The sequence below is a fragment of the Embiotoca jacksoni genome, unplaced genomic scaffold (assembly GCF_022577435.1).
Source record: "Embiotoca jacksoni isolate LCO1_2020_lvr unplaced genomic scaffold, fEmbJac1.0.p SCAF_20, whole genome shotgun sequence".
In the NCBI taxonomy this organism is placed as follows: Eukaryota; Metazoa; Chordata; class Actinopteri; family Embiotocidae; genus Embiotoca; species Embiotoca jacksoni.
This window is the reverse complement of record NW_027185341.1, coordinates 961,837-976,699: the sequence shown is the minus strand read 5'-3', so window position 1 is coordinate 976,699 and position 14,863 is coordinate 961,837. Positions and strand designations below refer to the sequence as shown.

The window sequence follows — 14,863 nt, the reverse complement described above, 5'->3', positions numbered from 1 at the left end:
AACACAAAAATGTCAATATAAATAGTTGCATAATAACTTCTCTGAATGCTACCCTGAGATAAATAAATTGTGGTTTTAAATGGACACATTTACCTCTGTAGTGGTTAGTACAAGAATGTAAGAAAACAAGTTACATGGCCTGTTTTGTGTAAGTAGTACCACATGGTAGGGGCGCATAATTCACATAGACTCCAAACATATCCCCAGTTCTCAAAACATGTTGATTGATGGAGCAGACGCCGTTTAAGATTAACTGTTTACTGACGGAGAAAGAGGGTAGTAACTTGAGTGAAGCTGAAGAAAAGGAGACAAATGTTTGTACATTTTTAGATTGATTATTTATTTGTGTGATATATCTTATAAAAATCCTAAAAATTGTAGCTGCTGCACTCCAGTGGAAAATTTGAAGCTACGTTAGAGCTGGAAACACAACAAACAAACATTACATTCTTTCTTTCTATGTTTTTGAAGCTTTCTTTCTGTCCAGGACATTTGTATTGGACTCTTTCTTTCTTTCTTTCTTTCTTTCTTTCTTTCTTTCTTTCTTTCTTTCTTTCTTTCTTTCTTTCTTTCTTTCTTTCCTTCTTTCTTTCTTCACAGATCAGATAATTTTTTTACTGTTTAATGATAATAAATAAGTAAAAGTAGCTCAAAGTAACATTCGTGACGTCCCCTCTGAAAATTGTTGTTCTCTCAACATTGGCACATTCTCTCAAAAGAACCATATAAGGTAAAAAAAAAAAAAAAAAGATTTAGAATAGTCAGTACCTGACCTTTGTATAACGCTTTCCACTTTAAAATAATATCATTATTGCATAAAGTGTTTTCATCTTATTGTTTTGTGCAACACAGCCCTATCTCTTTCCAAGATAATTACTCTATTTAGACAGAAATCAGACAAGGTTTTGACCAAATCTCGTGGAATTCAAAACAGGAAGAGGGAAGGACAATCTTCTCTCGCTCTGCGACGAAGGTCTCCAACTATGGTAATGGTTTTACTTCCTGTTTCCATTAAATCCTTCAAAGGCATTAAGGCTCTGTGTAAACCACTTTGCATCCTGTTCCCACAAACTCCTTCAAAGACACCATCATTTCATGACACTGGAGCAAATGCAGGCCAGATATTAGTGACTATTACACCAGTTTTCAGATGTTTTAAATGCTTGTAACGTTGAAAAAAGGCAAAGAGGGCCCTCCTGTGGTTGTGCACCTCACACTGCAGAAATGACATGACTATGCTGAACACAGTCAAATCAGGACTAATGAAGTTCACCCAAGTCCTGCATTTAGATTCTGCAAGTCACAAGGTAAACTTCGACGTTAAACTATGCGTTAATCTCTTCAGCCTGAATTTCTATGCAGTCAAAAAGGACAGACAGATAAGGCGTCATGGACAGAAAGTCAGTAATGAGACAAAGAAAGACACTACATACTGTGTGCACATAAATGACTTGTACTGCGATATATAAGTCTCTTTACAGACAGACAAGCCTCTGTCTGTCCTCTAACGCCTTTTTGGATAAAACCTCTTGACTCAGCCGACATGTCACCGTGTTTTCCTCCTATACATTCAAAGAGCCTGCTGTGATTCAGTAGTTAATGAAGACAGAGGTGAAGACAGAGAGAAAAAAAAATCTGAAATTAGAAAGCAGCATGGTCCTTTACAGCCTGATGCACTCTCGCTTGAGCTCTAAGGAAGCAGAAAAAGGCAAAACTGAGAAGATGGAACCAGAAAAAGAACACAAAGAGATGTGAGGAACAGAGGACACTCTGGCAGCGTGTCGCAAGCATCCCTGCCGATCACTCCGAGGTTACTGGGATGGAGATTATTGAGCTGCAGCCAGATGCCGCCGTCCTTTTCCAGCCCGTGGAGTCGGACCAGGTTTGCGGCAGCAGCGCCACATCCATGTGTTGCTGGAGGAGCTCTGAGGACAAACTTGATCCTCGGAGGGATGGAAGGAGTCCCGAGGCAAGTTACAACAATCGCACCGCTGCGGTTTTGTCAGACACTTTGAGCTGTGACAGAAAAGAAAATGTATATTTCTTCAAGAACAAAGATTCATATTCTCTTGTTATGTTTCTGTTTGTTTATCAAATATTTAAATGCATTTTTAAATGGTTGGTTTTTTTTTAAAGTGTGTTTTATATTGGGAAGATGGTGTGTTTTATTTTACTGGCAATAAAGAATTTCCCCAGATAAATAATACATTTCTAAAATTTAGATTTAAAAAAAAAAAAAAAAATCCTTTGACAATATGCCCGTGTATTTTTCTGGTTTGTTAAACATATGCATTATGAATAGTATGCAAACTGTGTATTGTTTGTTTGTTGGTCTTTCTGTTCCTTTCCTCTCTGTCACTTTCCTTATCCCACATTCTCTTACCAATGAATTGCGTCATCACTTCATTATCAGACCTTTGTGTGAAATGTTGTCATAAGGTCAAAGTGACTCCATTCTAATCAGTTTAATCTTGACTCCAAGTGAACATCCAATTTAAAGAAATTCCCTAAAGGCTTTCCTGAAATGTCACGACTGGTATGGATGGCTGGGATGGACAAGGGGCCGCACTGACCTTCGACTTTTAACCCCCAAAATCTATTCAGTTCATCCTTGCGTCCAACTGAACGTTTGAACCAGATTTGATGAAATTCTCTGAAGGCGCTCCGGAGACAACGTGTTCACAAGAATGTGACAGACAGAAAACCTGAAAACATAAAAGCCTCTCAGCCACAGCTGTCAATGACGCGGAGGCACTCAAACAAATGCAGCACGGCTTATTTTACGATGCCGAAAAGGGTTCGTGCAAACTTGTGGTGGATATAAAACGCATCTAGGGTGTCGATATCCAAACATGTACACAGTATAGGGAGTCATAATTGCTGAACAGGACTAACAGGCAGAAGCCGAGGGGCCAATAAGGCGAGGAGACTCCTGGTATTCACCTGCAAAACATCTCAGAAAAAGACACGACATGACCGCAGCGATACAAAATGTCTGAAAAGAAAACTACTGCAAAGAGATGTGCAAACTGACGACAGGGGGCCACTGTATTAGACCAGGAAGTCACAAAATAACCACAAAGAGACCCAAGTAGTAACGACGGTAGAACTAAAGAAAGACTTTAACCTCCTCCCTGCTCATCATTTTTTAATGACAAGTTTTTTTGTTTTATTTTAATGGACCGCTGCTTTCTAAACTGTTTTTGTTTTGGATTATGAGTGAACAGTCTATCAAATTAATGACACTATTACAAAACTGTCGCATCAAAATCTTTGACAAAATTGACATCACTCTCATGAGAATGTGCGGTTTTCGAATAACTGCTTTGAAGAACTCCAGGAGGCATGCTGTTTCTGTAATAATCTATTTTCCTGACTCCGTTACTGGGAATGCAAGAGAAGAAGCAGGGGAGTGGAAGTAATTTGCAGCATCAAGCATCAAGAGAATTAATTTGTCCTGGCAAACAAATCAAACACATTCATATTAGGTGGTCTTGTGGGCTTTCATGGATGTGCAGAGCAAACGCAAAAGTGACAAATATAGAAGATAATCAGTGTCATGGCCACATAAACCAGCAAGGGGTCCTGGGTTTAGCCTTTACATGTCAACAAAGAAAATTGGCCCAAATACTAACCAGCGTTCCAAAAAAATATAATATTTAAAAAACGTTTATTTTGATAAAATGATTACACCTCCGACTGGTCTGTTGAGTTACATTTGAATATTTCATAAATTAAAGTTCATATTCATCTCTCTATGCCTACTTTACTCAGAAATTGTGAATAATGCCAGATCACATTTCCACCTTCTTTGCTTTTCTTGGCTTCTTCCTCACAGTGATTTAGGTTGGCAGCAGACTGTCGTTACATCACCAGCAGAACTGAGTTTGTTAGGATTAATACTGCTATTTAAAGCACTGCGTTAATGTCCAGTGAATGTTTTTCAGGTGTCTGGGGTGGACCTCATCACCGTCACAGCGCTGCAATACTTAACATATTCGCAGATAAGAACTTTGGCAGGGATCAGCCTGTCTAAAACGACTGTAGTCCTCATTGCAGTGGGTGTCACCACAGCCACCATATCTCTGTTGGGCCACGTTAGGGCATTCATTAATAGTTCCTCTATGGTGGGATTTGTAAGTCCAGCATAGATTTTATTAATAACATGTCAGTGGGATGTTAGGTGTTAGTATTTGGATGTTTGCGGGCGATTGCACGGCACAGGAATTAAATGAAATGGAGAATCATGTCCAGAATGATTGTAATGTACACCAAAGACGTTTCGACATGCTTTGTATTTTCAAATTATATTTTTTCACATTTTCATTTTGCTCAAACAGGTTAAATTCTGGCTTTAATATTCACCGTCATCCTGATAATGGCCTTCTACATCCTTCTTAGCAGGCTGACACACTTAAATGCAGCCCAAAGGGAATTATTTGAGATCAAGTTCTAAACGTTAACAGTGCTTGACAGAGGTGGCATTACTTTAAATAAAACAAAGTTCTGTCGTCACGACAATATTTGTTATTTAGTTTTCTCTGCGGACTGCCCTTCTGCAGATAAATAGTGTCATCAACACCAAAGCACGGGGCTTGTCTTTGAATAAAGCCTGGAGAACAGACAGAGTTCAGGAAGAGGTGACGTGCAGAGCTTCATGCTTTTGTATTTGCAAGAGATGCCTTAAGTTAGTCTGGGCACAGCAGTCACATGTCCATATATGTAATGAAAGAGTTTTTGGTCTTGATGACAATGTAAAGTGGGAAGAATGTCAGTTAGAAGTTAGTCAATAAACCAGCTGTGTATCTTCCGAAGGGCATCTTTAACAGACAGCATGAATGGGGAGAAAACTGTCTCTACGGCATTATTTTACGAGAGTGCCTGTTTTTTGTTGTTTTTTTATAGCTGAGCTAGAGAACTTTTGGCCTCTTAAACTACATTTGAAGAAGATGTGATTCTTATTGTGCATCATGATCAGTCAGACCCAATATGTAATAAATGCATCTTCAGTGTTACAGCGCTTTGGTGCAGAGAGCTACACCGACTGGTCCAGAAGTGTTGGCTGGGTAGACCATGAGGCTGTGCCAGATTCCTTCAGCATGGTGAAGAGAGACGTTTGTGGACAGGACACACAAAAGTCTGCTGTGAAATCTCATTTTAACTTAAAACCAATTTCATCTAATTTCTTCTGAGTTGTGTGCTGTATCTGGGCCTTCAAGCTCTTTTTGTTAATGAATTTTGCGTGGGTCCGCATTGCTCCTGGAGTCACAGTTTTAAACTGGGCACCCCTTTAGATACGATGTCTAATAATTGTCTTGCAAACGAAAATGTCATTCCCGAAGATTGTGCATTATATTGCCATCGTATGTAATGTAAATCCAAAACTTCCAAGACAGCTGTACCGGAGTCAGTGTTTGCCCAAAAGGCAAATTTATGCTGTATCGGTTGTCCCCAGCAACAGGCCAAAAATAAACATATCTCCGAACAGTCTGACAAAACAGAAATGCCATAAATTTATAGAAGAAAAACTAAAATTACATGTATTTAGAAATTTACTGAACTCAGTTTCAACCCCTTTTACATGTGAAAGTTTTGATGTGGCCTAAGTAATGGTAATGCAGACATTTGAAAAGTAAGTAGGAGATGATGTGAATGATATTAGAGCCTGTCTCATCCTGTTTGCCCCAGGTAGTAAAATCCAGAATTAATTACTTTTTTTTTAAGAGAGAAAAGAACCTTTTGGATGTGTCTGAGGTCATTTGCTGCTAGTCACTTCTAACCTTTTTCCTGTCACAGGTTTTTCGAGTGTTAGTCGGGGTGCGCTTGTCTCTGGACATAAAACGACATGCCATGAAAACCTCAGCTAGTGCATCATCACAACCATTTTCCCACATCACAAAGAGATTTGGTCTATTTTATTTGCTTTTCCATTTGATTATTTCCACACTATGCTTTATTGTTTACACACTGCATCTATAAGATTGTAATATTGGGGATATGTGATACGATCAGCAGCCGAAAAGCATCTTACGTATTCACACTTTCATGCTCTCCAGTTGTGACTATTTATGGTCTATGGAAAAATAAAAACACCCGCTATATTAATATGACATTCAAATTTCCTGATTAGTATGGATATGATTCATCAATGTGTGATATATTTTGGGTGCTGTGGAGTCGTTCACTTTGTTTACATTAACAGTTTATCAATCGTCCACTCTTCCACGAGTGCAGTCACCAGCCACTGAGGATGACTGGTACCTTTTAAAGTGGATTGTGATATAGAGTAAAGAATGGCCTATGTTTTGTGACTTTTTAACTTTATTACCATCAACTGGATTTTAAGATGTATGGCATTTAGGAGGCCAAATGTCCTATTTTGCAACGTTAATGAAAGTAAAAAAAAAAAAAAAGTGTTTATTCACCCGTTTTGGATCTGCACCAAAATGAAATGAGTTCATACCTGTCCCATGCGAAACCCCAATAAATTCGTATCATTATTTTTAATGTATTTATAGCAGATTTTTTTTTTTTTTTTTTTTTTTTTTTTTTTTTTTTTTTTTTTTTACAAAGTTCACCGTGTGCAAACGTGATAACGTGTAAACATTTGTTTTCACGCTTGACGCTCACGGTTGTAAAATTAAAGAAGTGAACTACATTTCCCAGAAACCCTCGACAAGGAAGTACGTCCGCTCGCCAAGTCGGTCCGACTCCCCGCAAACATGCATCGGCACGGAAAGTAGCGTGCGTGCGACAGAAAGCCGGACTGCGAAGCAAGAGGTTCAACAGCGTTGACCATTGAAACAGAAAATCCAGGTAAAGACGTAGATTTTGTTGCAATATATATTTTACGACTCCTACCGGGAAATCTCTTTGATCTGACTCCGCCCGCGAGCGAACCCTTTAAACGAGGCTGCGTGTAGCCAGTTAGTTGTAGTGATAGAAAAATGGCTGATGGGAAGTTCACTGGCTGACTGGGAATTAAATGAAGTAGAATTGATGCTGCCCGACTTGTTATTACAACATAAAGTCAAGTCAGAAGAATCAAGCAGGTTTATATTTCATTGTTAGGTAACAGTGACTACAAAATAATTGGAGAAATGTTTTAAGTTATATAAGTATATTAAGTTGTATATAATATATATAGATATATACTGTACTGGAAATACTGTATGTACTGTGCATTTTATATTTTATATTTTTTTTACTGCTATTTTATTGCTTTTCTATTATTCTATTATTATCTTATTGCTTCTGTATGCTGCTGTAGCGGAAAAACAATGTCCCCTCGGGGATTAATAAAGTAACGACCTAACCTAAGTTATTCTCTAAAAATCGTTCCTTTTTTTGTCTTGTTCATCAAGCAACATGTCAGATGCTGTAGTCCGGCGCATAAAGGAGCTGGAGGCAGAGCTGGAGGAGCTGAGGTCGCAGCTGAAGGAGGACAGCGGAGCTGAAGATGAAACGAAGTCCAGTTCGTCTCCCAGCGACAACGCCGGCCGCAAATCCGATGGGAAAACCGAAGGGAGTAAAAAGCACAGGAAGAAAACGCGACACGATCGTCCTTTTGACTTTTCTTCCCGCGCCAGGCGCCACGCGGCCCTGCGGCTGGCTTATTTGGGATGGGACTACAAGGGCTTCGCGGTCCAGGAGAACACGGAAAACACCGTGGAGGCCCGGCTCTTTGAGGCTCTGCTGAAGACTCGGCTGATTCAGGACCGCCAGAGCTCCAACTACCACCGCTGCGGTCGCACCGATAAAGGAGTCAGTGCTTTCTCCCAAGTGAGTTCATGCAGATGGAAGTTCTCCTTCGTAAATTCCAATTCAACAATGAGGACTTTTGACTTCTATTACGCAGGGATCGTGCGCCAAATGTAAAAAAAAAAAAAAAGAGAGTTCGTGTCACGGTTTTACAGTCGACACGTGCGGAGTTTCGTCTCACGGTCGATGTCAATTTTGTCCCCTGTCCACAGGTCGTGAGCATCACCTTGCGCTCCACGCAGTTGCGCGGCGGACCGGGCGTCACGCTCCCTGAAAATGTTGACGTCGGCTCCGAGTCGGAAGCCGCCGCCCTCCCCGAGCTCGACTACGCGAAGATGCTGAACCGAGTCCTGCCGCAGGACATCAGGGTCTTGGACTGGGCGCCCGTCGAGGAAGGCTTCAGTGCTCGCTTCGACTGTCGGTCCCGCACGTACCGCTACTACTTCCCCCGGGGGTCCTTGGACGTAGCGCTGATGGCGGAGGCGGCAAAAAGGTGGGTGCAGCCACGAAATGGTAAGCGCCGACGATGACCCCCACCCCCCTCCCCCCCTTGGAGTTGCAGCTCTAACACGAGGACCTCTTGACGCCCGACAGATACGAGGGAACGCACGACTTTCGCAACCTGTGTAAAATGGACGTGGGCAACGGAGTCCTGCAGTTTGAAAGGACCATCCTGTCAGCCGCAGTCGGGCCCGCGAAGCCTCAGCACGTCTCCGGCACGGACCAGTTCGACCTCTTCATGTTCGAAATCAAAGGATTAGCCTTCCTTTACCACCAGGTACCGAGACGCCGTTGCTCAAGGCTCCTTTTCCCCCCGCAAATACGTCTAGTTTTAAAGGGTCCGCTTAGCCATAAACTGTGTTTATTTTAAGCCGTTGTATTTATATAAAACGCATTTTTTTTTTCAGTACAAATAAACAGTAAGTTCAAAGTTTCAATGGTAGCGTGACAACTTTTGGTGTTTGCGCTTTAGACGCAAACTATGGTGGAGCTGATCTGTTGCAGTGAATCTCCTGTTGCGCTCTGCCGCAGGTACGCTGCATGATGGCGGTGCTCCTGCTGATAGGGCAGAAACTGGAAGCCCCGGAGATCGTCGATTACCTCCTGGATATTAAGAATAACCCCAGGAAGCCCCAATACAGGTGAATTGACATGTCGTGCTTTGCATGACCTTTTTTTTGTTGTTGTTTTCAAATAATTCTACACCAGTATATATAAAAAAAAAAGAAAGAATATTTCCTGTGAAAATAAAGGCAGTAACAGTAACCGTTAAATTACATCGGCACGATATCTTGTCTTTTACGTTGCGTCTGGTCGCCAGCATGGCATTCGACTTCCCTCTGGTGCTGTACGACTGCAGCTTCGACGGCCTGAGTTGGAAACGGGAGCCTGGAGAAGTAAACTACGTCCTGTCGACACTGCAGCGACACTGGACACAGAGCGCGGTGCACGCTCAAGTCCTCCACGGGATGATCCAAGGTTTGCGGGCCAGAGGTGAGACACCCGATGAGATTCTGGAAGATTCTTAAATCGAGTCCAACGCAGCCTGCTTACGGTACCGGGGGGGGGGGGGGGGGGGGGGGGGGGGGGGGGAATTTTACTGGAGTTAATTTCCACTGCATACAAGTATCAGTCTTTTTTTTTTTTTTTTTTTTAAACAAAAACTTGCCTCGCAACATGTTCGCTTTGAAAAGGGTCCATTGAGTCGTCTGTAAATCGTGTCACCGGTCTCTTCCGCAGGAGGTGTGTCGTCAGACCTGTGCTGGCTGATAGAAGGCAGCAGGGCGAAGAAATACCAGCCACTGCGTGAGCGTCCGCTCTGCGAGAGCCTCGAGTCCGTGATCCAGCGTCACGTTAAAAGAGGCCGACTGGAGCGGGAGGAAGGGGAGAACGACGAAGAGATAGTCCACAGAGGGAAAAGGTCCAAACATTCCCAGAATCCTCCCAGCGGGCCCGTTCCTTCACGGATGCCAAAACGAAGTGTCAACGAGACGGCGGGAAATTAATATTTTCCCACCGGAGAATGGACTTTTCAGATTTACTTTTTATTTTGTGCAAAAACTTTTAAAAAAATTTAAAAAATGATGATTGACAAAAACGTTTTGCTTTAAAATAAACACCTTTTTTTTTTTTTTTTTTTAAAGTAAGTGGGAGTCTCTCGAGTTTGTTTCTTCTATAACAACTGCAGTTACTCGAGCTGAATGGGAACTTGGAATTGGATAGACGGAACTAATGTTAACGTAGGAACAGATGTCGGGAGGGTTTTTTTTTGAGGTGGCACTTGTCAAGGCTAAGAGGCTAGGTCGCTAGCAGTCTGTAGAGTACAAGTGAAGAGTTACAGACCAAGAAAATCCAGCAATACGACCGCGTGCAACCCGTCTGGTTTTTCTACATATTTGACCGGAAGACGATAAAAAAAAAAAAAAAAAAAAATGACGTCGGCGTCGGTTGACTGCGTGTTTTCGGTGGTTTGGACCTGATCCGACACTCGTGCTAACGTTAGCCTGTTAGCGGTCCCGGTTTGTTTCGCAGCACGTTTCCGCCAGTCGATTTAAGGAGGGTCTCTCGGCGTCCAAAAGGTAAACAAAAACAAACAACGTACTTGAGTGTCTTGTGTTTGACAGCAATGACAAAAAAATAAATAAATAAATAACTGCGAGGGGGAGGGGGGAGGGTGTAGTTCAGCACTTCCACAGCAGGGGGCGTGTGCTTTAAAAGATGTCAACAACACGGCGAGAAACGTGCGAAGTCATTGAAAATGATTGAATATACTCAGCAGCTTAAACACCCAATTTCTTATTTTAAAGATTTTCAAATTCCCCCAGTTTTTATTTTTTTTTATTGAAGCTACTGTATTGTGTTCATAAATTGCTGCATGCACACTGCAGTGCTTTTTTTCATTTGCAGTGTCCTGACATTGATTGATTCCATACTTTGATTTTTATCAGACTCAAATCAGTGTACTTGCTCTCTACTGCTTTATACAATAAAAAATAAATTTAAAAAAACAACACACACGGAGCAATAAACGACTACGTTATAAATAAGGGACAAAATAAAAGACGGGGATGGAGGAGCTCAGGGGGGGATGCTGGTCATAGATCATACAAATATGTAACGAGGCAATATTAAAAGGTAAATAAAGTACCCAAAATAGAGTACAAAGATATACCAAGTAGTAAAACTACCTGAAATGTATAAATAAATGGACATGGTGATTAAAATAGGTCTTAAAAATATCCTAACTTTCAGTCTTGGACCAAATGTTACGCATTGATGTTATTTACAAACCAGTCAAGTCCAGCTTTAGTCTATTACGTTTTTTGTTTTTTTTCTTTGTGTCACTTGTCAGTTTTTTTTTTTTTTTAATTTAATTAAAAAAAAAAAAAAAAAAAAACGTCTCCTCATTTTCAGCATAAAGCACGTCAAACCGTGTTTTTAAGTTGACTTACGTTCCCGCGGAATGCGCGTGTTTCTGTGTCGTTGCCTTTCAGATGTACCTGGTGGGGCTGACGGGAGGTATCTCCTCCGGGAAAAGCACGGTGTCTTCAATGCTGCGGGAGCTGGGGTGCCCCATTATCGATGCGGACGTCGTGGCCAGGAAAGGTGGGCGACTTATCTCTGCGCAGCCAAATACAAAGTCAACATGAAATACTGGTCAAAAGTGTCATCGGGCCGAATTGCTCTTCGGGCGACGGCCTCTCTCGAGCGCGTGTGAATCACGGAGGATGTCTCTGCTGACTGCAGGGAGGATGTTTTAGTTCCGCGGTGGAGATAAAAAAAAAAAAATTAATTTTTTTTTTTTTAAAAAAAGGTCACAGAAGTAAGAAAAGAGTGCACCGCTGCATGCAGGAGAAAATATAAGGCATTAGGCAAATTATTTCATTGCCACTCGGGTGATGAGCCGGTTCCAAAACGGTTTCAAATATCCTCTTTAAAGGGAAAGGTCACCACTTTTTGCGCGGACATCCACTCAGGTGTTGACGGCAAATGCAGCCGGTTGTCGCACTAAATGCATTAAACTAAATGTTTTCTATGTTGACGGAGAAAGTTACGTCCCCCCCCCCCCCAGAGTTTTCCTGCTTGTAGAGTTGTGCCGGCGGTGCCTACGTGGACCAGGACGCGTGGCGCTCGAGCTTCTGAAGCCTAACCCTTTTCAAATCATTCGGTTCCCGTCGCCAAGTCTCTCCCCTTATATAGCACCCACTCCCCCCCAAAAAAAACCCACTTGATAGTGTCTGCAGAGAGGAAAACACAGGAAAGAAGGCGGGGAGGCATCGGGACACTGCCGGTCGTGATCGTAAGCATTAGCAGGCTACTCCGACCACAACACGGCGAGTTTAGGAAACTGCATGTCCGGCGTTGCTGTGTTTCGTCCCCCTCGCCCACTTTGTCGGCCACGAGCGTCGTATCCGGGGACTGAAATACTCAGCGGTCGTCTGCCTCTTCTTTTTGTTGCGTTTCCCAGTTTATGTTCAGCATCCTCGAAAAGATCTCCAACAACACCTCTGTCCAAGTGAGGAGTAAAACTCTCTCTCTCTTCGGCGACGGCGTCCAAGAAAAACTACCCACGCTGAAATTAATTGCAGCAGAATGATTCAGTTTCTGCCGGCATCAGAGGGCAACGCGAGCGAAGGCACCAGGAGGTGCTGTTTACTCTCAGCAGCTCCCGTTGTGGACGGTCCCCCCACCGCCTGCCGTATCTCTGCTGCGTTTCGTCGGCCGTGAACTCCGACTCTGGCTCGCATAAGTACATCTGAATCGCTGAGTCAGCTCTAAAAAAAAAAAAAAACAACAACAACAACAAAAAACCCAGTAAAATGTTTCCCTCCTCCATAATATCTTCTGCACTCATATTCTGGGATGAGATTTTCCACAGTTGGAATTTCCCCCAGTCGCAGTACAAGTGAGGAGAAGGAAGTTTCGATTTTTGCAGAATTCGCTGCTTCAGAGAACATTAAACGCGATTCAACTTTATCCCCGACGCGGCTAGACAGAGGTAAAGTGGGAAAATTGGTGATTGGGTCCTTTTTAAAGGACAGCGCGATGGAAAATACCAAATGGAACTGCGTTTTTCTTGATGACAGTTGTGGAGCAGCACACTCCCGCCTACTCCCGCATCGTCTACCACTTCGGGCCCGAGATCCTGCTCGAGAACGGGCAGATCGACCGGCAGAAGCTGGGCCAAATCATCTTCGCCAACGAGGAGAAGAGGAAGCTGCTGAACTCCATCACCCACCCGGAGATTCACAAAACGATGCTGAAAGAGATTTTGTTCTACTTTGTCAGAGGTGAGGGACGCGTCGGGTTCGGCTGGCTTAGAGGCGAACGAGGGAGAGGAGGAGAAATTTACTGAAAGTGAGCGAAGGCTGTTCGATCAGTTGGGAGGTTGTTTCTCACAGAGCTTTATAAATTGCTCTCTGTCAGATAAGAGATGTTTCAAAAAAATAAAATACCATTAATATTATTATCATTAGAAAAGAAATCCTATAACAGCCATGTCTCCTCCTCAGATTTTTTTTTTTTTTTTTTTTTTTTTTTAAGTGCCTTGAAATAAACTTCTCGTGCAGCTGCTTTCGTATGCTTTTTAAAAGTTAACTATTGCGCGTTTTCACAGCGTTGGAGTGTAAATATGTTCCGTCTCCCCAGGGTACCGCTACGTGCTGCTGGATGTGCCCCTTCTCTTCGAAACCAGACGTCTCACTCAGTTTCTCAACCACACCGTCGTAGTTTACTGGTAAGACCGCAGCTCATTTTCATCCGTCACCTCCAGAGTTTCACTTTTGGACTGTTCACGTTGTGTGTTATTTTTTTTTTTCTTTCTTTTTTTTCCTCCCCCAAAACCACTAAATATTTTGAGGTTTGTTTTTGACAGGAACTGGCCCTTAAGCACCGTTTTTAATGGGTTATCGGTTACCTCTCTCCGGCCCTCTTGCGTGCCTTATTAGTACGACTCACTGCCCCTCTGGATTTGTTAACAAGACAGTCTGGCTGCACCATAAATAACCTCCATTGTCTGTTCCTTTCCAGTGACCCTGCCACTCAGCTGCTGCGCCTGATGCAGAGGGACGGTCTGACCCAGGAGCAGGCGGAGCAGCGCGTGGCTGCGCAGATGCCGCTCAATGAAAAGCGCGGCTTGGCCAATCACGTCATTGAAAACTCGGGCAGCCGGGAGGACACCCAGCGGCAGGTCCTGCGGCTCCACACGAAGCTGGAGGACTCCATGGACTTCCTCTTAGTCAGGGTCATAGCCATCGCCGCCACCGCGGGCCTGGGGGGGATCCTGCTCTATGCGGCCAAGATCCTTCTGTCCTAACACTAACGCAGGACCGCCGGTTTAGTCCCGAGTCAAAACGCGGCGTGAAAAGAGGCGGGCAAAAGTGGGTCGAAAGTACCGAGGGGAATCTCACTGCGAAATTCGATTCACAATACCGGTGCGGCGGTGGGACGTGCTCCGCTGACAGTTAACGCAGACTTACTTTACTGACAAGACGGGCTTTAGCGCGAACGGTTTTCTGTTAGTTTTACTCGTAGGCACAAACGTGAAGGCGACACACCTGCTGTTTGGACTCCCCCCCTTCCCCCCGTCTCGTCTCGGCTCAGTTACGCGAGCGATGTCCTCAACAGCGATCGGACATCAAAGCGCTTAAAGCTCGTCGTAACATAAACCTTTTACACCAAATTTAGGTATCCGAATTAGACGTTTTGGGCCGCACAGATCATAAATAAAAACACCAGACGCATCAGAGCTAACGAGCAAATGAAAAGGGTGACTATTCTTTGCAACTGTATGATAAATGGAGACATGACCGTTTGCGTAGGCACAAACTGACGCTTGCAGAATGTACGGTGAATGATTGTAATGATTGTACGGTGACGATTTATGACAGAATGTGTTCGACAATCCCTTTTTAATGGGAACAGTAGGAATTGACAGATTCCACATTTATCACTGTATTTTCTTACACTTGAAGCTGCCCCCTGTAAATACAAAATCTGTGATTTTTCTTTGCACACTTGTAACTAAAACATTTGTAACCTCAAACATAAACGGTCCAACGCCTCTGTTTTAAAATAACAGGAAGCAGACGGTGTCAGTGCA

The 14,863-nt window shown here is 43.1% G+C and overlaps 2 protein-coding genes across 3 annotated transcripts; both read left to right on the top strand.

Moving 5' to 3' along the window:
* The first annotated feature begins 6,701 nt into the window (after window positions 1-6,701).
* On the top strand, window positions 6,702-9,899 carry pus3 (pseudouridylate synthase 3). Of its 2 annotated transcripts, none has more exons than XM_069155452.1 (7): window positions 6,702-6,816; window positions 7,365-7,782; window positions 7,974-8,254; window positions 8,356-8,539; window positions 8,794-8,903; window positions 9,122-9,255; window positions 9,502-9,899. In XM_069155452.1, exons 2-7 carry the CDS (start codon window positions 7,369-7,371, stop codon window positions 9,765-9,767), a joined length of 1,389 nt encoding a protein of 462 aa, XP_069011553.1. In that variant the 5' UTR covers window positions 6,702-6,816; window positions 7,365-7,368; the 3' UTR covers window positions 9,768-9,899. The 2 variants fall into 2 exon arrangements, with proteins under 2 accessions (XP_069011553.1, XP_069011552.1); XM_069155451.1 differs by having other exon boundaries at window positions 6,703-6,816; window positions 9,083-9,255.
* An 85-nt stretch (window positions 9,900-9,984) lies between these two features.
* dcakd (dephospho-CoA kinase domain containing) lies at window positions 9,985-14,863 on the top strand. The gene is made up of 5 exons (XM_069155453.1): window positions 9,985-10,340; window positions 11,256-11,367; window positions 12,849-13,052; window positions 13,411-13,498; window positions 13,792-14,863. The coding sequence occupies exons 2-5, from the start codon at window positions 11,256-11,258 to the stop codon at window positions 14,075-14,077; spliced, it is 690 nt and encodes a 229-aa protein (XP_069011554.1). The 5' UTR covers window positions 9,985-10,340; the 3' UTR covers window positions 14,078-14,863.

What these genes read in the sequence shown, in the direction of transcription:
- dcakd (XM_069155453.1), top strand. Translation starts at nt 11,256, where the DNA reads ATGTACCTGGTGGGGCTGACGGGAGGTATCTCCTCCGGGAAAAGCACG. An exon ending in TTTGTTCTACTTTGTCAGAG is followed by an intron (nt 13,053 to 13,410) that starts GTGAGGGACGCG and finishes CCGTCTCCCCAG; the next exon opens with GGTACCGCTACGTGCTGCTG. An exon ending in CACACCGTCGTAGTTTACTG is followed by an intron (nt 13,499 to 13,791) that starts GTAAGACCGCAG and finishes GTTCCTTTCCAG; the next exon opens with TGACCCTGCCACTCAGCTGC.
- pus3 (XM_069155451.1), top strand. Translation starts at nt 7,369, where the DNA reads ATGTCAGATGCTGTAGTCCGGCGCATAAAGGAGCTGGAGGCAGAGCTG. An exon ending in GAGTCAGTGCTTTCTCCCAA is followed by an intron (nt 7,783 to 7,973) that starts GTGAGTTCATGC and finishes CCCTGTCCACAG; the next exon opens with GTCGTGAGCATCACCTTGCG. An exon ending in CCCAGGAAGCCCCAATACAG is followed by an intron (nt 8,904 to 9,082) that starts GTGAATTGACAT and finishes TCTGGTCGCCAG; the next exon opens with CATGGCATTCGACTTCCCTC.